At 46.5% G+C, this 24,870-nt stretch overlaps 2 protein-coding genes across 2 annotated transcripts; both read right to left on the bottom strand.

The window, feature by feature from the left end:
- Window positions 1-10,367: 10,367 nt before the first annotated feature.
- On the bottom strand, window positions 10,368-11,303 carry LOC141027509 (uncharacterized). Its single transcript, XM_073504575.1, has one exon. It carries the CDS (start codon window positions 11,301-11,303, stop codon window positions 10,368-10,370), a length of 936 nt encoding a protein of 311 aa, XP_073360676.1.
- Window positions 11,304-15,300: 3,997 nt separating this feature from the next.
- Window positions 15,301-16,803, bottom strand: LOC109751965 (BTB/POZ and MATH domain-containing protein 1-like). Its single transcript, XM_020310820.4, has one exon. It carries the CDS (start codon window positions 16,575-16,577, stop codon window positions 15,474-15,476), a length of 1,104 nt encoding a protein of 367 aa, XP_020166409.1. The 5' UTR covers window positions 16,578-16,803; the 3' UTR covers window positions 15,301-15,473.
- Window positions 16,804-24,870: the final 8,067 nt, after the last annotated feature.

Below are 24,870 nucleotides of genomic sequence, written 5' to 3'. Positions count from 1 at the left end.
TCACAAGTGATTGCGTTGGCTCGATGAAGGCTAGTTGATTGCTCCCCCATACTCCACTATGGGTGAGTCACTCTTCGGTACACCTTCACAAGTCCATTGTCACCACAATGGACGGCAAGCTACAAGCATGATTTCTTCGTGATGCTTCACTTGAACTTGCATAACACAACCTTGATTACGATCACCACTTGATGTCATCCTTTCCGTGGGTTGTATGATATCTTCCTCTTGACGCAAGCCCATGGACACGTACCTAACCCCATATAGAACTCTCACATAGACCATGGGTTAGTACACAAAGTGCAATGGAGAATGCTTACCATACCATGGGATCACTTGATCCCTCTCGGTACATCTTTTACGCTTTGTGAGTTGATCAACTTGATTCACTCTTGACTTAGTCTTGATGAACCTTGAATCTTTACAACTCTCTTCATTTGGATGATGTCTTTAAGGTAAACATGAATGATCACACAATCTTCTTCTTCAAGACATGCTTGCAATAAGCACAACACTCACATGACCAATCTTTGGATAATTCCTTAATAGCACCTTGGTCAACACATAAACTCCTTGAAACTGTAGGGGAACGTAGTAATTTCAAAAAAATTCCTACGCACACGCAAGATCATGGTGATGCATAGCAACGAGAGGGGAGAGTGTTGTCCACGTACCCTCGTAGACCGACAGCGGAAGCGTTATCACAACGCGGTTGATGTAGTCGTATGTCTTCACGATCCGACCGATCAAGTACCGAACGCACGGCACCTCCGAGTTCTACACACGTTCAGCTCGATGACGTCCCTCGAACTCCGATCCAGCCGAGTGTTGAGGGAGAGTTTCGTCAGCACGACGGCGTGGTGACGATGATGATGTTCTACCGACGCAGGGCTTCGCCTAAGCTCCGCAATGATATTATCGAGGTGTAATTTGGTGGAGGGGGGCACCGCACACGGCTAAAAGATCTTAAGGATCAATTGTTGTGTCTCTGGGGTGCCCCCCGCCCCCGTATATAAAGGAGCAAGGGAGGAGGAGGCCGGCCCTAGGAGGGGGCGCACCAAGTGTGGAGTCCTACTAGGACTCCCTAGTCCTAGCAGGATTCCACCTCCCATATGGAATAGGAAAAGAGGAAGGGAAAAAGAGAAGGAAGGAAGGGGGCGCCCCCCTTCCCTAGTCCAATTCGGACCAGACCAAGGGGAGGGGTGCGGCCACCCTTGAGGCCCTTTTTCTTCTTTCCCGTATGGCCCAATAAGGCCCAATACGTATTCCCGTAACTCTCCGGTACTCCGAAAAATACCCGAATCACTCGAAACCTTTCCGAAGTCCGAATATAGTCGTCCAATATATCGATCTTTACGTCTCGACCATTTCGAGACTCCTCGTCATGTCCCCGATCTCATCAGGTACTCCGAACTACTTCGGTACGTCAACATACATAAACTCATAATAAAACTGTCATCGTAACTTTAAGCGTGCGGACCCTACGGGTTCGAGAACTATGTAGACATGACCGAGACACGTCTCCGGTCAATAACCAATAGCGGGACCTGGATGCCCATATTGGCTCCCACATATTCTACGAAGATCTTTATCGGTCAGACCGCATAACAACATACGTTGTTCCCTTTGTCATTGGTATGTTACTTGCCCGAGATTCGATCGTCGGTATCTCGATACCTAGTTCAATCTCGTTACCGGCAAGTCTCTTTACTCGTTCCGTAATACATCATCCCGCAACTAACTCATTAGTCACAATGCTTGCAAGGCTTATAGTGATGTGCATTACCGAGTGGGCCCAGAGATACCTCTCCGACAATCGGAGTGACAAATCCTAATCTCGAAATACGCCAACCCAACAAGTACCTTTGGAGACACCTGTAGAGCACCTTTATAATCACCCATTTACGTTGTGACGTTTGGTAGCACACAAAGTATTCCTCCGGTAAACGGGAGTTGCATAATCTCATAGTCAGAGGAACATGTATAAGTCATGAAGAAAGCAATAGCAACATACTAAACGATCGGGTGCTAAGCTAACGGATGGGTCAAGTCAATCACGTCATTCTCCTAATGAGGTGATCTCGTTAATCAAATGACAACTTATGTCTATGGCTAGGAAACATAACCATCTTTGATTAACGAGCTAGTCAAGTAGAGGCATACTAGTGACACTCTGTTTGTCTATGTATTCACACATGTATTATGTTTCTGGTTAATACAATTCTAGCATGAATAATAAACATTTATCATGATATAAGGAAATAAATAATAACTTTATTATTGCCTCTAGGGCATATTTCCTTCAGTCTCCCACTTGCACTAGAGTCAATAATCTAGTTCACCTCGCCATCTGATTTAACATGAATAGTTCACATCACCATGTGATTAACACCCATGGTTCACATCGTCATGTGACCATCACCCAAAGGGTTTACTAGAGTCAGTAATCTAGTTCACATCGCTATGTGATTAACACCCAAAGAGTACTAAGGTGTGATCATGTTTTGCTTGTGAGATAATTTTAGTCAACGGGTCTGTCACATTCAGATCCGTAAGTATTTTGCAAATTTCTATATCTACAATGCTCTACATGGAGCTACTCTAGCTAATTGCTCCCACTTTCAATATGTATCTAGACCGAGACTTAGAGTCATCTAGATTAGTGTCAAAACTTGCATCGACGTAACCTTTTACGACGAGCCTTTTGTCACTTCCATAATCGAGAAACATATCCTTATTCCAGTAAGGATAATTTTGACCGCTGTCCAGTGATCTACTCCTAGATCACTATTGTACTCCCTTGCCAAAATCAGTGTAGGGTATACAATAGATCTGGTACACAGCATGGCATACTTTATAGAACCTATGGCCAAGGCATAGGGAATGACTTTCATTCTCTTTCTATCTTTTGCCGTGGTCGGGCTTTGAGTCTTTACTCAATTTCACACCTTGTAACACAGGCAAGAACTCTTTTCTTTGACTGTTCTATTTTGAACTACTTCAAAATCTTGTTAAGGTATGTACTCATTGAAAAACTTATCAAGCGTCTTCATCTATCTCTATAGATCTTGATGCTCAATATGTAAGCAGCTTCACCGAGGTCTATCTTTGAAAAACTCCTTTCAAACACTCCTTTATGCTTTGCAGAATAATTCTACATTATTTTCGATCAACAATATATCATTCACATATACTTATCAGAAATGTTGTAGTGCTCCCACTCACTTTCTTGTAAATACAGGCTTCACCGCAAGTCTGTATACAACTATATGCTTTGATCAACTTATCAAAGCGTATATTCCAACTCCGAGATGCTTGCACCAGTCCATTGATGGATCGCTAGAGCTTGCATATTTTGTTAGCACCTTTAGGATTGACAAAACCTTCTGGTTGTATCATATACAACTCTTCTTTAATAAATCCATCAAGGAATGCAGTTTTGTTTATCCCTTTGCCAGATTTCATAAAATGCGGCAATTGCTAACATGATTCGGACAGACTTAAGCATAGATACGAGTGAGAAACTCTCATCGTAGTCAACATCTTGAACTTGTCGAAAACCTTTTTGCGACAATTCTAGCTTTGTAGATAGTGATACTACTATTAGCGTCCGTCTTCCTCTTGACAATCCATTTATTCTCAATTGCTTGCCGATCATCGGGCAAGTCAACCAAAGTCCACACTTTGTTCTCATACATGGATCTCATCTCAGATTTCATGGCCTCAAGCCATTTTGCGGAATCTGGGCTCACCATCGCTTCTTCATAGTTCGTAGGTTCGTCATGGTCTAGTAACATAACCTCCAGAACAGGATTACCGTACCACTCTGGTGCGGATCTTACTCTGGTTTACCTACGAGGTTTGGTAGTAACTTGATCTGAAGTTACATGATCATCATCATTAACTTCCTCACTAATTGGTGTAGAAGTCACAGGAACAGATTTCTGTGATCCAATAAGGGAGCAGGTACAGTTACCTCATCAAGTTCTACTTTCCTCCCACTCACATCTTTCGAGAGAAACTCCTTCTCTAGAAAGGATCCATACTTAGCAACGAATGTCTTGCCTTCGGATCTGTGATAGAAGGTGTACCCAACTGTCTCCTTTGGGTATCCTATGAAGACACATTTCTCCGATTTGGGTTTGAGCTTATCAGGATGAAAATTTTTCACATAAGCATCGCAACCCCAAAATTTTAAGAAACGACAACTTTGGTTTCTTGCCAAACCACAGTTCATAAGGCGTCGTCTCAACGGATTTTGATGGTGCCCTATTTAACGTGAATGTAGCTGTCTCTAATGCATAACCCAAAACGATAGTGGTAAATTGGTAAGAGACATCATAGATTGCACTATATCCAATAAAGTACGGTTATGACGTTCGGACACACCATTACACTGTGGTGTTCCAGGTGGCGTGAGTAGTGAAACTATTTCACATTGTTTTAACTGAAGGCCAAACTCGTAACTCAAATATTTTACCTCTGCGATCATATCGTAGAAACTTTTATTTTCTTGTTACGATGATTCTCCACTTCACTCTGAAATTCTTTGAACTTTTCAAATGTTTCAGACTTTGTGTTTCATCAAGTAGATATACCCATATCTGCTCAAATCATCTGTGAAGGTCAGAAAATAATGATACCTGCTACGAGCCTCAATATTCATCGGACCACATACATCTGTATGTATGATTTCCAACAAATATGTTGCTCTCTCCATAGTTCCGGAGAACGGCGTTTTAGTCATCTTGCCCATGAGGCACGGTTCGCAAGCATCAAGTGATTCATAATCAAGTGATTCCAAAATCCCATCAGTATGGAGTTTCTTCATGCGCTTTACACCAATATGACCTAAACGGCAGTACCACAAATAAGTTGCACTATCATTATTAACTTTGCATCTTTTGGCTTCAATATTATGAATATGTGTATCACTACGATCGAGATCCAACAAACCATTTTCGTTGGTGTGTATGACCATAAAGGTTTTATTCATGTAAACAGAACAACAATTGTTCTCTAACTTAAATGAATAACCGTATTGCAATAAACATGATCAGATCATATTCATGCTCAACGCAAACACCAAATAACACTTATTTAGTTTCAACACTAATCCCGAAAGTACAGGGAGTGTGCGATGATGATCATATCAATCTTGGAACTACTTCCAACACACATCGTCACCTCGCCTTTTACTAGTCTCTGTTTATTCTGCAACTCCCGTTTTCGAGTTACTACTCTTTAGCAACTGAACCAGTATCAATTACCGTGGGGTTGCTATAAACACTAGTAAAGTACACATCAATAATCTGTATATCAAATATACCTTTGTTCACTTTTACTAGTCTCTGTTTATTCTGCAACTCCCGTTTCGAGTTACTACTCTTAGCAACTGAACCAGTATCAATTACCGAGGGATTGCTATAAACACTAGTAAAGTACACATCAATAATCTGTATATCAAATATACCTTTGTTCACTTTGCCATCCTTCTTATCCACCAAATAGTTGGGGTAGTTCCGCTTCCAGTGACCAGTCCCTTTGCAGTAGAAGCACTTAGTCTCAGGCTTAGGACCAGACTTAGGCTTCTTCACTTGAGCAGCAACTTGCTTGCCGTTCTTTTTGAAGTTCCCCTTTTTCCCTTTGCCCTTTTCTTGAAACTAGCGGTCTCGTCAACCATCAACACTTGAAGTGGTCTCGTCAACCATCAACACTTGATGTTTTTCTTGATTTCTACCTTCGTCGATTTCAGCATCACGAAGAGCTCGGGAATTACTTTCGTCATCCCTTGCATACCATAGTTCATCACGAAGTTCTACTAACTTGGTGATGGTGACTAGAGAATTCTGTCAATCACTATTTTATCTGGAAGATAAACTCCCACTTGATTCAAGCGATTGTAGTACCCAGACAATCTGAGCACATGCTCACTAGTTGAGCGATTCTCCTCCATCCTTTTGCTGTAGAACTTGTTGGAGATTTCATATCTCTCAACTCGGGTATTTGCTTGAAATATTAACTTCAACTCCTGGAACATCTCATATGGTCCATGACGTTCAAAACGTCTTTGAAGTCCCGATTCTAAGCCGTTAAGCATGGTGCACTAAACTATCAAGTAGTCATCATATTGAGCTAGCCAAACGTTCATAACGTCTGCATCTGCTCCTGCAATAGGTCTGTCACCTAGCGGTGCATCAAGGACATAATTTTTTTGTGCAGCAATGAGGATAATCCTCAGATCACGGATCCAATCCGCATCTTTGCTACTAACATCTTTCAACATAATTTTTCTCTAGGAACAAAAAATAAACACAGGGAAGCAACAACGCGAGCTATTGATCTACAACATAATTTGCAAAATACTATCAGGACTAACTTCATGATAAATTTAAGTTCAATTAATCATATTACTTAAGAACTCCCACTTAGATAGACATCTCTCTAATCATCTAAGTGATTACGTGATCCAAAGCAACTAAACCATGTCCGATTAACACGTGAGATGGAGTAGTTTCAATGGTGAACATCACTATGTTGATCATATCTACTATATGATTCACGCTCGACCTTTCGGTCTCTGTGTTCCGAGGCCATATCTGTATATGCTAGGCTCGTCAAGTTTAACCTGAGTATTCCGCGTGTGCAACTGTTTTGCACCCGTTGTATTTGAACGTAGAGCCTATCACACCCGATTAACACGTGGTGTCTCAGCACGAAGAACTTTTGCAACGGTGCATACTCAGGGAGAACACTTTTATCTTGAAATTTTAGTGAGAGATCATCTTATAATGCTACCGTCAATCAAAGCAAGATAAGATGCATAAAGGATTAACATCACATGCAATCAATATAAGTGATATGATATGGCCATCATCATCTTGTGCTTGTGATCTCCATCTCCGAAGCACCGTGCTCGTGATCTCCATCTCCGAAGCACCGTCATGATCACCATCGTCACCGGCGCGACACCTTGATCTCCATCGTAGCATCGTTGTCGTCTCGCCAACTTATTGCTTTTACGACTATCGCTACCGCTTAGTGATAAAGTAAAACTATTACATGGCGATTGCATCTCATACAATAAAGCGACAACCATATGGCTCCTGCCAGTTGCCGATAACTCGGTTACAAAACATGATCATCTCATACAACACATTATATCACATCATGTCTTGACCATATCACATCACAACATGCCCTGCAAAAACAAGTTAGACGTCCTCTACTTTGTTGTTGCAAGTTTTACGTGGCTGCTACGGGCTTAGCAAGAACCGTTCTTACCTACGCATCAAAACCACAACGATAGTTTGTCAAGTTGGTGCTGTTTTAACCTTCGCAAGGACCGGGCGTAGCCACACTCGGTTCAACTAAAGTAAGAGAGACAGACACCTGCCAGTCACCTTTAAGCAACGAGTGCTCCAAACGGTGAAACCAGTCTCGCGTAAGCGTACGCGTAATGTCGGTCCGGGCCGCTTCATCTCACAATACCGCTGAACCAAAGTATGACATGCTGGTAAGCAGTATGACTTATATCGCCCACAACTCACTTGTGTTCTACTCGTGCATAGCATCAACGCATAAAACCAGGCTCGGATGCCACTGTAGGGGAACGTAGTAATTTCAAAAAAATTCCTACGCACACGCAAGATCATGGTGATGCATAGCAACGAGAGGGGAGAGTGTTGTCCACGTACCCTCGTAGACCGACAGCGGAAGCGTTATCACAACGCGGTTGATGTAGTCGTACGTCTTCACGATCCGACCGACCAAGTACCGAACGCACGGCACCTCCGAGTTCTACACACGTTCAGCTCGATGACGTCCCTCGAACTCCGATCCAGCCGAGTGTTGAGGGAGAGTTTCGTCAGCACGACGGCGTGGTGACGATGATGATGTTCTACCGACGCAGGGCTTCGCCTAAGCTCCGCAATGATATTATCGAGGTGTAATTTGGTGGAGGGGGGCACCGCACACGGCTAAAAGATCTTAAGGATCAATTGTTGTGTCTCTGGGGTGCCCCCCGCCCCCGTATATAAAGGAGCAAGGGAGGAGGAGGCCGGCCCTAGGAGGGGGCGCACCAAGTGTGGAGTCCTACTAGGACTCCCTAGTCCTAGCAGGATTCCACCTCCCATATGGAATAGGAAAAGAGGAAGGGAAAAAGAGAAGGAAGGAAGGGGGCGCCCCCCTTCCCTAGTCCAATTCGGACCAGACCAAGGGGAGGGGTGCGGCCACCCTTGAGGCCCTTTTTCTTCTTTCCCGTATGGCCCAATAAGGCCCAATACGTATTCCCGTAACTCTCCGGTACTCCGAAAAATACCCGAATCACTCAGAACCTTTCCGAAGTCCGAATATAGTCGTCCAATATATCGATCTTTACGTCTCGACCATTTCGAGACTCCTCGTCATGTCCCCGATCTCATCCGGTACTCCGAAATCCTTCGGTACATCAACATACATAAACTCATAATAAAACTGTCATCGTAACTTTAAGCGTGCGGACCCTACGGGTTCGAGAACTATGTAGACATGACCGAGACACGTCTCCGGTCAATAACCAATAGCGGGACCTGGATGCCCATATTGGCTCCCACATATTCTACGAAGATCTTTATCGGTCAGACCGCATAACAACATACGTTGTTCCCTTTGTCATTGGTATGTTACTTGCCCGAGATTCGATCGTCGGTATCTCGATACCTAGTTCAATCTCGTTACCGGCAAGTCTCTTTACTCGTTCCGTAATACATCATCCCGCAACTAACTCATTAGTCACAATGCTTGCAAGGCTTATAGTGATGTGCATTACCGAGTGGGCCCAGAGATACCTCTCCGACAATCGGAGTGACAAATCCTAATCTCGAAATACGCCAACCCAACAAGTACCTTTGGAGACACCTGTAGAGCACCTTTATAATCACCCATTTACGTTGTGACGTTTGGTAGCACACAAAGTGTTCCTCCGGTAAATGGGAGTTGCATAATCTCATAGTCAGAGGAACATGTATAAGTCATGAAGAAAGCAATAGCAACATACTAAACGATCGGGTGCTAAGCTAACGGAATGGGTCAAGTCAATCACGTCATTCTCCTAATGAGGTGATCTCGTTAATCAAATGACAACTTATGTCTATGGCTAAACATAACCATCTTTGATTAACGAGCTAGTCAAGTAGAGGCATACTAGTGACACTCTGTTTGTCTATGTATTCACACATGTATTATGTTTCCGGTTAATACAATTCTAGCATGAGTAATAAACATTTATCATGATATAAGGAAATAAATAATAACTTTATTATTGCCTCTAGGGCATATTTCCTTCAGAAACCAACACATGGACTTCAAGAAATGCCTATGGACAAATCCTTCAAATATAACTCAATGCAACCATTAGTCCATAGAGAATGTCATCAATTACCAAAACCACACATGGGGGCACCGCATGTCCTTTCAACAGTTTTGACCTCCTGAGCCACACTCTGCAGACAGTTATCTGAGAAAAGGATGGAACACTTCAACGGGTTGATCAATTGTCTAGTCGCCGCCGAATACGTGTTCAACACACCTTTAACCAAGAGAGCCTGCTGTTCTGGGGCATGGAAAAACAGGAGGGAATCAGCCGCAAATAAGAGATGTGAGATGACCGGGGGCCCTCTACAGATCGTGACCCCTTGTAGACCTTCCTCGCTCATCGACTTGTTCAGAAGGATAGACAGAGCGTCAGCCACAAAGAGGAAAAGGAAGGGGGATAATGGATCACCTTGGCGTAGACCTCTCGAGGGAGAGAAGGACTCCAATAGTTTGCCATTAAATTTAACAGAATACTTCACTGATGAGACACATGCCATAACGCGAGAGATCCACTCATCAGAGAAGTCCCATTTAGAGAGCACCCTTTCCAAGAAGAACCAATCGACGCGGTCATACGCCTTCGACAGATCAAGTTTGTAAGCACATAAAGCTGGTGAATTCTCCTTTACTGGCTGAATATGATGAATGCACTCGAAGGCAATAATGGAATTGTCTGATATCAACCTCCCTGGAATGAATGCACTCTGATTTTCAGAGATAAGCTCAGACAGGAGCGGGCGTAGCCTGTTCACCATGCATTTAGACACGATCTTATACACCACATTACACAGACTAATGGGGCGGAAATCTTTTAGTTCCTTAGGGTGGGGCACTTTTCGAATTAACACAATCGTCGTGTCATTAACACCATCTGGCATGATGCCAGTAACAAAAAACTCTTGCACTGCAGCCACTATTTCCACTTTCAAAACAGCCCAATTCCTTTGATAAAACCTGGCCGGGAAACCATCGCAGCCCGGAGCTTTCAGGGGTCCGATCTGAAAAAGGGCATTTCAGATCTCCTCTTCCGAGTATGGCATGCACAAGGAGTCATTCATCTCCGCAGACACCTTAGGAACAATACTATCCAGCACCTCATGCGGGTCCAGGGTAGGATCTTTAGTGAAAATCTCCTTAAAGTAGGAGTTAGACATCCTCTCCATGTCGGATGGTACGTTGCACCAGGAGCCATCAGCCGTCATTGGTCGCTGAATTTGGTTGCGACGAGCGCGCCAAACAGCTCGCCGGTGTAGGTATTTAGTATTGCGTTCCCCTTCTTTCAACCATGCAATTCTAGACCGCTGAAGCCAGAGCATCTCTTCTCTATAAAGAAGCTTGTCGAGTTGATTCATCTTAGCCCGTATCTGCGTCCGGTCCGCGCCTGACAGTTGAAGGTCAGCCAACTGCTGACGAAGATTTTCAATTTCCTTCAAAACATTACCAAAGTTCAATTTGCTCCAATGCCTCAAGTCAGTCATCACCTCCTTCAGCGAATTAGCCACCGAGCCCAAATTGTCGACTGGCCGGTGTTTAGCCCAAGCCTCCGAGATGGCTGTGGGAAGCTTGAGGTCTCTCTCCCACATAATCTCATACCGTGGAATTGACATCCTGCGCCTCGGTTCCTGTACTCCTTCCAAGTTGATCAACAGGGGGATGTGGTCAGAGCAGGAGGTGGCCAGATGCACCACCCGTGCCGCAGGATAGATGTCTCTTAGTGCTTCATCAACGCAAGCCCGGTCGAGGCGGACCTGAACATTGCGAAAACCCGCTTGACCATCATCGTATGTGTATGGTATCCCTGAGAATCCGAGATCCTCAAGCTCACATATTTGTAAGCAATCCCTGGACGCTGCCATCTGTGCCTCCGCCCTGGCTGATCTTGACAAGTGCTCGTGCTGCCAGAGTGCTTCATTAAAGTCGCCGCACATGACCCATGGTTCTCGCGACATGGCCCGTAAACGACACAGATGATCCCACATCCGATGACGATTTTCCACTCTCGGTTCCCCATAAACAAAGGTACCCCTCCATGAGATATCGGTTCCTCCTTCGAGAATCCGAACGTCAATGAACCTGCTACACGATTCCAGAACTGTAACAGTGAGATTCTCATCCCAGAACAACGCTAGTCCTCCACTTCTTCCATCGCTACTGACACCGTGGAAGCCTTTTAGGCCTAGTCTCCACTCCATTTTCTCTACCTTAATATCCTCCTGTCTAGTCTCACACAGAAAGACTAGCTTGGGGTTATTGGCTTTTGAGAGGGCCAAAACCTCACGAACTGTCCGGCGGTCCCCCCCCCCCCCCCGGCAGTTCCAAGACAAAATATTCATTGCGTCCGGCGGTCCTCCTCGAGGGAGGCCGCCGATATCTTGTTTTGGTCCTTCTCTGTTGCTACTTTCATATGTTTGCTGCTCGAACTGTTGTTCGTGGGCGAGTCGCCCTCCTTCAAATCACTACCGCTGCCATCTGTTATAGCCAGTACCGGCTTCAAAGTGCCAGGGACATCCCGAGAGTTAGCCACAGCTGCATCCATGTTCAACCTCTTCTTCGGGATTCCGTCCACCTCCATTCTCTCCCCAGGTGCTTTAACTGGGCTAGAAGCAGTGTCCGCGACTTCGGGATCAATAGGATCCTGCACAGACGCGTTCATGTCCATCTTAGGAGTCGCCACTTTATTTGGTTCATAGCATGACGCCCTAGTAGCTCGATGTTCTGGACGTGGCTTGTTTGGGGCATCAGCATAGATCCAATCACCGAACTTAAGCTCCTTCTCATCGTGAACCCCAGGTCCACATTCCTTGTGATCGTGACCAATGAGGCCACATAGCTTACAAAACCTGGCGAGTTTTTCATAACGAACCAAGTATACCTGACGTTCCTTGGCACGAACAATACTGACGTATTTTGTCAGAGCCTGACGGATATCATGCTTGACCCTCACTCTTACGTAATCACCTCAAGTGTTCCCGTTCAGGCGCATCTCCATTATGTCACCGGAGTTCTTCAGAAGCTTCTCCACAATATTCTGCTTGCAATACGGGTCTGGCAGCTTGTGGATCTGCAGCCAGATTGGCAGGTGATGGAATTCTACCTCTTCTGCTTTGTGAAAACCATCATACGGGCACAAGAGCACCGCCATATTACGAAACAACCACGGACCCTGAAGCATGATGTGTTCCCAATCCCCTAAGCAAGATGCTTGGACGACAAAACGATTAGGGCCAACAGGTCGAAATCTAACACTTTGCGCCGGATTCCACGCGGCCCTCATATCCTTTAGAAGGCCGAAGGGCTGAAGTTTTTGGTTGTATGAACCCTAGCAAGGGCCAGCCACCGAACGCTATCCTGGATCTCAGGGTCGTCCTCATCAATCTCAACATCAGCAAACTCTTCCTCGTTGAGATCCAGCTGATCAAAGAAATCTCCCAGATCCGATCCTGCAGCCGCGGCGGTGCCGCCGCCGTTCATGGTGGAGTTGGCATCAAAGAGAGACGCCATCCCAGAGTCCTGGACCCGTCGCACGATCGCCAAGGGGATTGACGACTACGGATGTGGTAGCAGCAGTCGGGGAAGGGTAAAGGCGGATGGAACTCAGAGACGATTGGAATCGCCTAAGAGGAGGGAAACCCTAGCCGTCTCGGGCGTAGGGGAAAAAACCATAGAGGACCAGTGTCGCCGATTTTTCAGTGCCACAACACCGAGCTCTGACTATCCTCAAAAAGGGTACCTCTAGCAACATTATCATTTCCAAGACATGCCAAAAGATGTTGTCTACATATGCAACTTCCCCGACCACTGCTTCTACAAGGTCTTAGTTTTTAAAAAGAGTTTGCTACGTCGACATGGAGTCCCAGAGACATATGGAGCTATGCTCACGGCGCCGCCAGTGGACAAAGGAGGAAGAAGACGACACCCCCAAGTATTTGAATGTAATTATTATTTTTGTATGAGTGTGTTTGTAAGGACCTGTGATACGCAATATATGGCCTTGGGCCTTTCACAAAAAATAATGTTGAAGGATGCTTTGCAATTCTTGCAACCAACAACTGCTGGATCTAAATCCGACTCCCCAGATTCTTATGTGAAGAAGTCTGAAGAAGAAAATAATAGAAGAATTACAGATGGGGTGTTTCCCTCTTACACACCAAAAAGGTTCTTGAAGACAACTAGCAGATCTCCAAAGCACGCCAAGCTCAGATTCTGTGTAAAAGCTCAAAGGCTCAGAGTTTATGTGCGAACTGACCTCTCCTAACATAGTACAAAAACGTGGCAACTTGGGCAAAATGTCATAGGGAAAATCACTGAATTCTAAATCCCAATAGGGAAATAGGTGGCACATGCATCACATCTCACGTTCTCAAGCTGGATGGAACTGCCCAGTGGCACACCACGTCGAGCATCGATTCCCCAATCCCCCTTAATCGCCAAAATCTCAAAACTAAACCTAGGATCAGAAACAGTAAAGCGCATTCGTCAGGCAATGCCGCCAGTGAGCTAACTCATACGTATAATTTCCCCCGTAAGAGAAATAACAGGTAAATCTCACCAATTCAGCCTTGCTCCAACTTCTGTGTTGTATTTGCTGTGCTAATACATAATATTTGAACAGCGAATTTAAGCAAGGACACCTTACAGTTATGGCAAGTATGATTTCACAAAGTATAAAGTAGATACATAATCCTATAGTATGCCCTAGTGGATCGCTTTCCTCCTCACAGTCCAGATCTCCTACAATATGACCAAAATGGTGACAAAATCCTCATGCGACACCGTTCCAATAAGATAATCAGATGAAACCTTAGGAGGCAGACAGGCCAAATGTTTCCAACAAAGAAACAGGGTCCCGAAAACTGCCCTCTGCATATGAATCCTCTCTCTGTCTGTCACATAAGCGGTTCTCCATATACAGATATCCTTACCATACCAACTATAAAAAATCCTCGCTATAAGTGAGGCAAACCTGACCATAAGTGGGGCGAAAAAGTGAAATGACATTGGTCAGTGTTGCAAACCCTAACACAACTCCGGTAGATTAAACCAAGTTGCTCTGAGTATGAGTGAAGCACCTTAGCTTGCACTGTCACTAGCCCAGGAACAGAGCAACACAAATGTGGAGTGGAGGGTCCGTTGGAAGGACCAAAAAACAGAACCTCCAGAATCCTGAAGGAAGTATGCCAAGTAAATCTCTCTTCAAAAGAAATAAGCATCTTGTAACATACTCCCTCTGTCCCAGAATATAAGAACGTTTTTTACACTACACTAGTGTAAAAAACGCTCTTATATTATGGGACGGAGGGAGTAGCATGCAGGCTCAAGGCCAGTGCATTTATAGAAAATTTCTCCACTAAGAGCACAACTAGTCTAGCTTTCTTTTTCGTCATGAATCCTGAAGGTAGGCTGCAGAAAAGATCACAAGAGGGGCGACTAATCTGCTACCTATTCCACAGCTTATCAAGTCGAAATAGTGTCTCTATAAGTTGTTTGATTAAACAATGCAGACTTGTACTTGGTAAGGAACGGCAAAGAACAGTAAAGCTGGCTGGAGAAGCAGGTTTTGGAGCCAGCACATGTTTTGTACAAAAATCTCAAAAAATTCTGAAAGTGGAAACAGATGTTTCAAGGTTTTACCAGCCTCCAAATAAAGGAAAAAAAACATCTGGTAACAAAACTGAAACTAAATATTCAGGTTGGAACAACGATGCAAACAATTAAGATATTGGAATTTAACAAACATATTAGGAATACAGTGTATAATTATCATCTCCCGTAATATTCGGCACCGATCAATCATTTTCCTAAATAACTTGCAATAATACAGCTATTTGCTGAAGTTTTATATCATTTCACAATGGATGTGGTCATGGAAGATAGTCACTCACTGCTTTGGGAAATGAAATGGGCACATAAAAGGAAAAACATAAGCAGTAAATGTACTGCTAGTCAACAGAGCAAAACATATCAGAGAATGTTACGGATATAGAGTAGGTTCATATAACAGAGCAGAACATATCACAAACATTTTGTGGAACTTACGTTTCTCCAAAAGACAAACTAATCTCAGGTTGCTAAGGTTTCAACTTAAGTAACTACACTCATGTTAATCCACGATCAGCACACTAAATTTTGCGACTCTTAGCTGCTTTCTCCCATATATCCGCAATGATAGTAGGGCATTCCCTTTTCAGTTGCTCATACCCTTTACTGGCCACCACATCACCAATTATATTAGAAGAGTTCATAAACTCAATGCAAGCATCTTTGAGCTGGCTGCAATGGTGCTGGTCGGCTAGAGCTAGCGTGGTCGCCACAGTGTCGGCACAAAGAACCTCGCACAGCTTGCTCTCGCACATCAATTTCATCCTTTCCATGGCATACCTATCTGCAGCGACAAGAAAATGCCTAAGCATTTCTTCATACTCTTCATCATTGAGCTCATCCATCGGAGGCAACAAATCCTTGTAGATGAAGTGAAGAAGTCCTCTGAAAGCAGCAGGCTGCATATCTTCAACAGTTATGTTGCGCCTTTGTTCGTCCCTCATTGGCCCGTAGAACTCTGCCCTGAAGACCGCTGAACGCATCGCGAGGATTATCTTATGAGCTGAGAAAACCTCATGCTTCACATTGAAAGAGACATCAGCCCCCTCTGTGGCCTCCAGCAAGCTGCTGAGATTATCAAACGGATCGGACGGCGGCACTTGGACCACAGCATTCGTCTCGACCTCCTCCACCTGCGCCTCCTTGAACTTGATCACCGTAAGATTGCACTGGATGCCAAGAAAGTCGTCCACAATCCACTCTCCAAGTTCACTCTTCCTCCGGAATTTGGTAAAGCCCCAGCTCGCGGCTGCATTGTCACGGGTGTCAAAAACGGACAGGTCTCTCTCGCTAGGGTTTGGCCGGGCATAAGGCTGCGGCAGCGGAGCCGCTCTGGTCTGGTCGACCAGCCACATATCGTAGAGCACCCTCACCTCCGTGTTCTCGGTCTTGAGATCGAGGAAGACCGACACCCAGCCATTGCTGTCTTCCCTGTTGCCGTCTGGGTAGAAGCGGAGGCACCAGTCGTAGCCGCCGACGGCGAAGGTAGCGGACTGGATGAACTTGCCGACCCCGAAGCCCCTGTGCAGACTGTACCCGTCGATCTTGAAGACGTGCGACCCGTGCGCAGTCTCCGGGGCGCAGGTCGAGGCGGTCCTCGTCAGTGAGCTCTCGGACGCGGCCATCGCTGGCCTCTGGTGGGGCAGAAACTAAGCGCGGCGGCGGCGGCGGCGGCGGCGGCGCGCGGTTGTGGGAGCCGCGGGCAAGGGGAACTGCGACGGGGCGATAGGTGAGGTGGCGCGGCGCGGGGAACGGCGGCACGCGGTGGGCGAACGGTGAGCGGCGGCGAGATGGGGAATTTTGTGTTTCTTTGAGAAACGGCGAGATGGGAAAAGATTTTGAGGGGGGTGGGGGATGGCCGCCAGCGCCCGCTGTGTCGGCAACGCTAGCTGCCCGTTGCCGCCGCTCGCTCGCTAGCTGCCCGCTCGATCACTTCTTTTCCTTCATTCTAAAAACTGCTACAGTATTGACCGTTTTCTCTATCTCTATCTCTACTACTTAAAAAGAACGTAAGATTCCCATTTCACCTTTCTTTCAACCACCCCTTCGTCCAACTTTTCCATGTATATGATAATCAATCACCTTAATTTACTTTTTGGACCAATTCCATTTTAATTTACTTATCAAACTTCTAATCAAAATATAAGGTAATTCATGGTCATAATTTGATGAAAAAATTTATTTACACAATCGCATTATTATTGACAATTAAACCACAAGTTAACATACTAGAATATTTATATCCCGTTGCAATGCACGGGCATTGTTCTAGTTCTTAGGAAAAACAAGTTGGTTTGCTACAGTATGTGCTCTTTTTCCTAGAGAAAAGTTCATAGAATTTGAAAAAAAGTACATTGAATTTGAAAAGGTTTAGTGAATTTGAAAAAAATGCATCGAATTTGAAAAAAGGTTCATCGAATTTGAAAAATTGTCTTCAAATTTTAAAAAATGCGACGCGCGGTTATGGGAGCAGAAACTAAGCGCGGCGGCGGCGGCGGCGCGCGGTTATGGGAGCCGCGGGCGAGGGGAACTGCGACGGGGCGATAGGGGAGGTGGCGCGGCGCGGGGAACGGCGGCAGGCGGTGGCGAACAGTGAGCGGCGGCGAGATGGGGAATTTTGTGTTTCTATGAGAAACGGCGAGATTGGTGTTTCTGTGTCGCTTGCATGGGCCTGGCCCAGCAATGCTCGCTGGCTCCCGCTCGATCACTTGTGTTTTTTCTTCATTCTAATAATTGCTAAAGTATGGCCTGTTTTTCTTAGAAAAAAAACAACTGGTTTGCTACAGTATGTACTCTTGTTCTTAGAAAAAGTTCATCGATTTTGAAAAAAGTTCAGCAAATTTGAATAAAGTTCAGAAAATTTTAAAAAATGCATTGAATTTGAAAATGTTCATAAAATTTAAAAAAGTTTCATCGAATTAGAAAAAATGTCTTAAATTTTAAAAAAATGTTAATCAAATTTGAAAAGGGTTCATCAAATTTGCAAGAAGGTTCATCGAATTTTTGCATGCATGCCTAGGTGGTGGTGCCGAGGGTCTTGCATGTGATGTTATAGCTCTTGCGGGTGCTCTTTGCAAGTGTGACTGCGGCCTTGCATTGATCAATTCCAGGATGAGAGAAATTGGTCTACAAACAAGTGTATAGCATGCAGGTCTGAATGATCCCTTCATGTATAAATTTGTGGCGAGCTGACCATATCGCCCATAGTGATACCGCCATTCGGACAAAATCATTGTGGGAAAAGCTGATCATCAACGAGGTGATCCATTGCTTAGCACGCAGGCTCCGTTGTGGCTATCATCGATCTATGGTGTCTCCTTTATCCAGGGCCCATACACATCTCGACGTTGAGCACTCGAGGAGTGAATGTCTCCATGAATCATGTGAGCCGCACAACTCGCATGAGCTTGTGGTAGACATGTTGTGGTGCGCTCTCAAGTCTTCTGTGGGTAGAGAATGTCTCGCCAAATGCCACAGGAACATCCTGATCGATCTTCGCTGGCACTTGAGTATTCCAAAGAAGTTTCCATGAGTTTTCCTCATTGCATGTGCTGGAAGGGCCCGTTGATCCTTCAAGCCATGCCTCACTGCCACGTTATCACTAGCATCCTGTAGACCGAACGAACTGAGAAATTTCCATTTCTTTCAAAGTGCCACGCCCAGTAGTCCTCAATGTTTCTTATGCAGAGAGGAATTGCCAGGATCACTCGCACATCCATTGGCATAAAAGTCTGTTCGACCTTGTGTCTATCCCATGAGGCCAAAGTATGATGAAAAAATTCAGAAGCCAGCCTGGGTGGATTCACTACTTTGCTGCAGAGTGCAACATTTCATCTCTTGGTATCTAATTTTCCAACCAAACATACGTGGAGTTTCCATTGCCTATCCGCTTAATAAGGCCCTGTTTCAATACATCCATCCCCTCCATAATAGATATCCAAATCTGGCTTGGGTGGGATCCCAATTGCGCCTACAATAAAGTTGTGATTGGGAAGTAAACACCTTTGAGGATTCGCACGCTCAAAGAATCTGGTTGTTGTAGGATTTGCCAGCCCTACTTTGCAAGCATCGTGAGATTAAATAGCTCGAAATCCTTAAAACCTAGACCTCTCACAGATTTGGGTTGTGTCATGTCTTTCCAAGAGACCCAACTTGGCTTCCGATGGCCATCCTTACTGCCCCACCAAAACTTTCTTATGAGCATATTCAGGTGTTAACATAACACTCGGAAGTTTGAAACTAGACATAGAAAAGACTGGCACCGCTTGAGCCACTGATTTAATCTGAACCTCCTTACGCGCCGTACACAAAGTTTTCTCAATCCATCTCTGGATTTTGCTCCATGATCTATCTTTCAAAAATTTAAAAGCTCCATTCTTTGAAGATCCCACATTGGAAGGCATGCCCAAATATTTTTCATTAAGAGTTCCATTTGGTACTTGAAGCAAAACTTTAATTTCAGCTCAAACATTTTCAAAGACGAAGATTCACACGCGAGAAAGGAGAGAGATTTAGGAAAAATATTTCGGCTCCAACCACACTCATAGTGTTTTTTTAATTGGTTGCATATAGTATTTTTTAAGATATTTTTTAATTCATTGCATATAGTATTTTTAGAGGAGTTCGTTAGATGGTTTGTTAGACACAAGGTATACTCATGGTAAACCATACACAAAACAGTGCAAGATATACCCCTACAAAAAGCAGTGCAAGATTTAATCGATGCACTCCAAAAAAAAAAATCTGCATGTAAGACTGTGCAAAAATAACAATTCGGGAACTACACTATTTGCCCCAACTACCCAAGGTAGGTAGTATAAAGACAACAACTAGAGAATTACACGGTAAAAAAAATGAAACACCACTGAGAACCGACACAACATATGCACCCTTCTCCTCGCATTGGTGATCTCTCCATCCTCATTGCGTTCTTCTCTAGAGTGGACGACGGTGGGAGAAGACTTCTACAATGGCCGCTTCTTCACAGTAGCATTGGTACAACTGGACCTTAGTAGGGTGACTCCCTCGGCCGCATGATACAATGCCAGGCCGACTCCAGCAATAGAGCGGCGATGGCATAACTTCAGGCTGTACTGTAGATTGGGTTTGTTTGGTTCTCTAAAGACCTGATGGTTATTTCCTTGTTTTCTAAGATGCCATGTATCATTTTGGAAGAGTCCATGTCCTCATTAAAAGAAAGATACAATGAAATGCAAGAATAATACACACTTTTTTCTTTTGGGATACACCTTGAGTGAAACAGTACACACCTAAGGTGGATAAGAAGAGTTCAATTAGAACAATACTACTAAGAGACATGAAAATGTGAAAAGAAATTACAACAATACATACGAGATACAAGACAAACGAGAAGGTGGAAAGTTGAGCAGTGTATCAAGGTTCGGAGAGCTCGCCAGAAGAGCTCATTTGTGCAAAATTTATCACATTTTTGCAAGAAAAAAGAAGAACTAACCTGGTTTTCAATTTTTATCCATTGTGAGGAAAAAACATGACATGCACAAATTCATCACCCGCCATTTCTCAACTAAAATAAAATGTGCGTGTATGTATTCATAGAGAAGAATGTGCGTACATGTATGTAAGCATCTGCACTCACCGGGCGAAAGACCCAATGGCAAGGAAGCTTTTGAGGGGCCCTGGATACCGAGGGCCCGGGGCTGGGGCCCTCCCCAGGGCCAGCCCTGCCCCTTCCGTATGGGAAAAAAATACGAAGGCAATTTGCTTTGGACTTGGAAGGAAGGGTGGGCGATGATGCATCATCGGTTGATCTCCTTTGCAAACCAACCGCGACTAGATTTGTTATGCTAAACTAGTCAAAAAATTAAGCACGTACGTACGCGCAACTGTGGACCGCGCGCGTGGTGTGATCGCAAATGCGATGCAAAATGATCTCCGAATCATGCGCGCGGCGATCTCCAAACCACGCACGGTGGCCTGGCCTGCTGCTGGTGGAGCGGTGCATGCACGTGGACGTGGCCCTTACGCACGCACGCACGTACCTGCATGCCTGCCGAGTGCCGACACCGGTCCAAGGTTTTTTTGCTCCGGCCACGGCCGACCCGCAAGAAGAGGTCAAGAGCCCGGCCGGCCGGCGGCCGGAACCAAATGCCTGGACAAGACAACAGTACGCGGTCGCTCTCCGGCCGGGGCCGGCCATCTTTGTCCTCTCGGTGACTCGTTCCGGCCGGCACGACCATGCACGTAGGAAGAAGGACGCGTAAACATTCATTCAAAAAACTTCCAACTACAATGCCACTTTAATTACTACTACTCGTCTCGCCTAGCTTGGATTCGCGAAGTACGGTGGTTACTTGGTTGGTCGGCGTAAGTGTGACGGTGACAGGGCGGCAGGAGCACACGACCCACGAGAGAAAAATGAATAAATAAATAAGAAGCATGGCGATCTCTACGGCGGTCCGGTCCATCTGCGCTGGGCGTCCATGGGTTCTTGGGCTTCTGGCAGGCGGGGCCTCCCGACAGTTCTGGTGGGGAATTGATTCTCTTGGGGTGGGCGCAGCGCGCGCGCAGAGGAGAAGCAGAGGTGATTGGATTGGATGCTGGCCCCGGAGATACGGCCGCGTGATCATCATAATGCGGGCGGATGGGGCATTCCTCTCCTGCCTTGTTTTTCTTTTGTTAAAATGTAATATTCCCTCCATTTCAAAATAGAATTGAGTAGTATTTCTTCTTTTGCGTATAGTGGAGTAGTAAGAGGAAAACCACCAATCAATCATGAGTATAGTGGAGTAGTATTTATTCTTTTCGCTGGTTTGAATTTCAGTGTTTGTATACTCGAACCGAATCGAAGATAGTACTGCTACCTCTTTGAGGTTGGTCTGCTTCAGCTAGCTGCCCCCTAATTTATGCTTCTTTTCGTCATTTTATTTTTGTCGGTGTTCTTGTTGTGGCATACTAGAACTTGAGGGGTATGAGTGTTTCTTTTAATTTCTTTCGATCTATTAGTAAGATGTACTACACATCTGGACCGCGGTGTCCAGAAGTTTTTTACCGTCCAACATCGTGCCGCAAACGCCGCACGGACGCGAATTTACACAAACCGACACCAAATTGAGGGGATGTTTGTGGGCTCCGGGACCTCCACAACGTAGGATTCTAACACACCCGGCTCATCCAAAAGCCCACCGAATCCCGCATATTTCGCTCATACTATTTCAGGGCCAAAGCCCGTGGTTTCACACCCTCTCCGCTTCGATTGTTGCTGCCCTCCACCCCCATTTCCCGCCCTTTTCACCGTCCACTACCACATGGACCCGATAGAGATGTCTAAAGTGCCGTCGGAGCGGGAGGCGGAGGATCCAGAGGTGGTGGTCAACGTGTGATCAACTTAGCGACCCACAACTTGCGCCACCTCAAACAGAGGAGCGGGGACGTAGTAGAGCGGTGGCCGGTCAGGCGCCACCTCTTAAGGAAAAGAAGGTCGGCGGGCAAGGATTGGGGGGGGGGGGGGGGGCATTGTGGTAGTCCCGACATTTCTGGTGCGGAATTGATTCTCTTTGCGTGGGCGCATCACGCAGAGAAGCAAAGGTGATTGGATTGGGGCCCTGTTTGTTTAAAAAGTCCTAGGACTTTTTTAGTCCCAAGTAAAAAGTCTCTAGTCCCTACATGTTTGTTTCCAGGGACTAAACATGGAGTAGAGGATAATAAATGACATGCTAAAAGACCATGTTGCCCCTAATAATGAACTAGTACAGATGTGGATAAGGTGAGGTGGGGGCAGGCCAGGGAAAAGTCCCAAAAAGACTCTCATATAGGGTCTTCTTTTTTTAGTCTCAAATGCCTAGTTTAGTCCCTAAAAGTCCCTTTCGTTTGGTAAAAAAGTCTCTAAGAGGGACTTTTTCTAGTCCCTACATCAAAAAGTCCCTGGAAACAAACACCCCCTGGATCCTGGCCTCAGAGATACGACCGCGTGGTATTACTCTCTTGCCTTGATTTTCCTTTGTTAAAATGTAATACTTCCTTTGATCCAGATTAATCATCGCGGATTTAGTACAACTTTGATCGGAGGAAGTAATAATATTTCGTCTTTTCGCTTGCTTGAATTTTGGTGTTTGTATACTCGAACCGAAGCAAAATTGACACTTACTTTGCTATGCTCCGCTCTGTCTCTTCTCCTTCCTTTCTCCAATCCTAATCTCCGTCCACCGTGTCCGTCACAAGGAGCTACTCCGACGGCTCAAGCAATGACTGGGACGCGTTCCTCCGCGACGCGGCCGGCGGCGAGGACGATCTGGCTCTCCGCGTCGCCTTGCAGATGTCGCGGGTGGACACGAGTGGTAGTTCTGGATCTTTTACGTCGCCTGTCATCTGCCGCCGCAGCACAGATGCCGGAGCTGGCGCTTCCAACCCCACCTGGAGCTCCGCGTGGGCAGCTTACTCGGTGTGCCCGTTCGTCGACCTCCTCCCCCTCTAGTTGCTGCTCCAGAAGGGCAACGGTGGGTCTTAGTGCCCGCTCCGCCAGCGCCGAGGACATGCACGCCTGAATCGGAGGCGCGCGCCGCCCACCGCTAGAGGCAACAAGCAAGGGAGAGGGTGGTACGAGATATGATCTACGTTGTTGTTGCATTCTTATGTCTGTTTGATGACCTACGTAATTTAGTTCCACGTGGACGCTTTAGTATGGATATAGGGTACGAGATATGAGGTACACGACTGTGGACGCAACAATTTGAGGACTGTCCGGTCACTGTCTGCGAACTCATCCGGGCATGACCAAGACATATAGTGCCGAATTTGGCAAGTATAAATGTGAAAGGTTTTTTTGTCGTCTCCTCTGGCGACTCGGGGGCAACCCCTACCGCGCCGCCGCCGGCACCTCCCCCCGTCCCTCCTCTGCTTCGCCGCCGCCGGAGGGGACACGGGCTAAGCCGCACGTGCCCCTGGGATGGTGGTGGCGGGGCGCGGCTGGGGTTCACGCAGATCTGAGGCGGCTGCCTCTCGTCGCGGTGGCTCGGGTGGGCGTCCGGCGTCGGATCCGGGGCTGCTGCCTCCCGTCGCGGTGGCCCGTGTGCTGGCTGGCTCTTGTGGCCGCGTCTTGCGGTGAAGGCAGGTCCATCGTGGGCGCTGGGGGCGGATCTGGGTCGCCCCGCGCGAGGTGACGACGCCGGGGGCGCGGTGCCAGCCTCCCGTGCTCTGGTGGTCTGTCCTGGGCGCGCGCGGCGACGTCCTTCCTGTGGCCCCGCTCCTGATCTGGAAGGTTGTTGGTGGTGCGTTCCGCTGGACTGGCTGGATTCGGTTGGATCGGCCCGTGGTTGTCCGGCTTGGGCAGAGGAGGGTGGTGGTGAGTACTGCTGGTGGAGGTGGTGGGGGTGGTGGGAGGTGGTGGCGGTGCTGCTGCAGCCGGTCTTGATCTCACTGCCTTTTGTTGGCGTGGCAGGCGCTTTGGTTCTGGTTTCCGACGGGTGCGTGGTGGCGCGCATGGGGCGTGCCGCCGCACCTGATGTATGGCTCCAGCCCGGACCATGGTGGTTCCTGGCCTCGGGCAGTGCTCCTCTGCTCCTTGCCGGCATGGTGCACGACAGGGCATGGCGGCCTGCGTTGCGTCCGGGGCCCTGCGCTCGGTCGGCCGTTGATGGATCTGGTGCCTAGTGCTGACGTTTGGTGTCGGTGGTCTCCGCAGGGTGCGGTTGGCTCCGGCGGCTTGTCGTGCTTCTTGGTCTCTCGAAGGGTTTGATGGTGGGGATGTGCTCAAACTCCGGGCGAGAACCCTGCATCGACTATGTCAATGCCGGCGGCAACAACGTCAATGGACGCCGTTTTCCTTGCAGGAGGTGTCGTTGTGGAGCTCCAGCACCTACAACTTTTGCTTTGTGGTCTCCGGGTGAAAACCTAAGATCAGGCAATGCCGGATCGGATGGCGGTGTTGTGTCCTCGGCAGCA

The sequence above is a fragment of the Aegilops tauschii genome, chromosome 7, assembly GCF_002575655.3.
Source record: "Aegilops tauschii subsp. strangulata cultivar AL8/78 chromosome 7, Aet v6.0, whole genome shotgun sequence".
In the NCBI taxonomy this organism is placed as follows: domain Eukaryota; kingdom Viridiplantae; phylum Streptophyta; class Magnoliopsida; order Poales; family Poaceae; genus Aegilops; species Aegilops tauschii.
The sequence above is the reverse complement of the archived record's forward strand: the minus strand, read 5'-3'. Positions and strand labels throughout refer to the sequence as shown.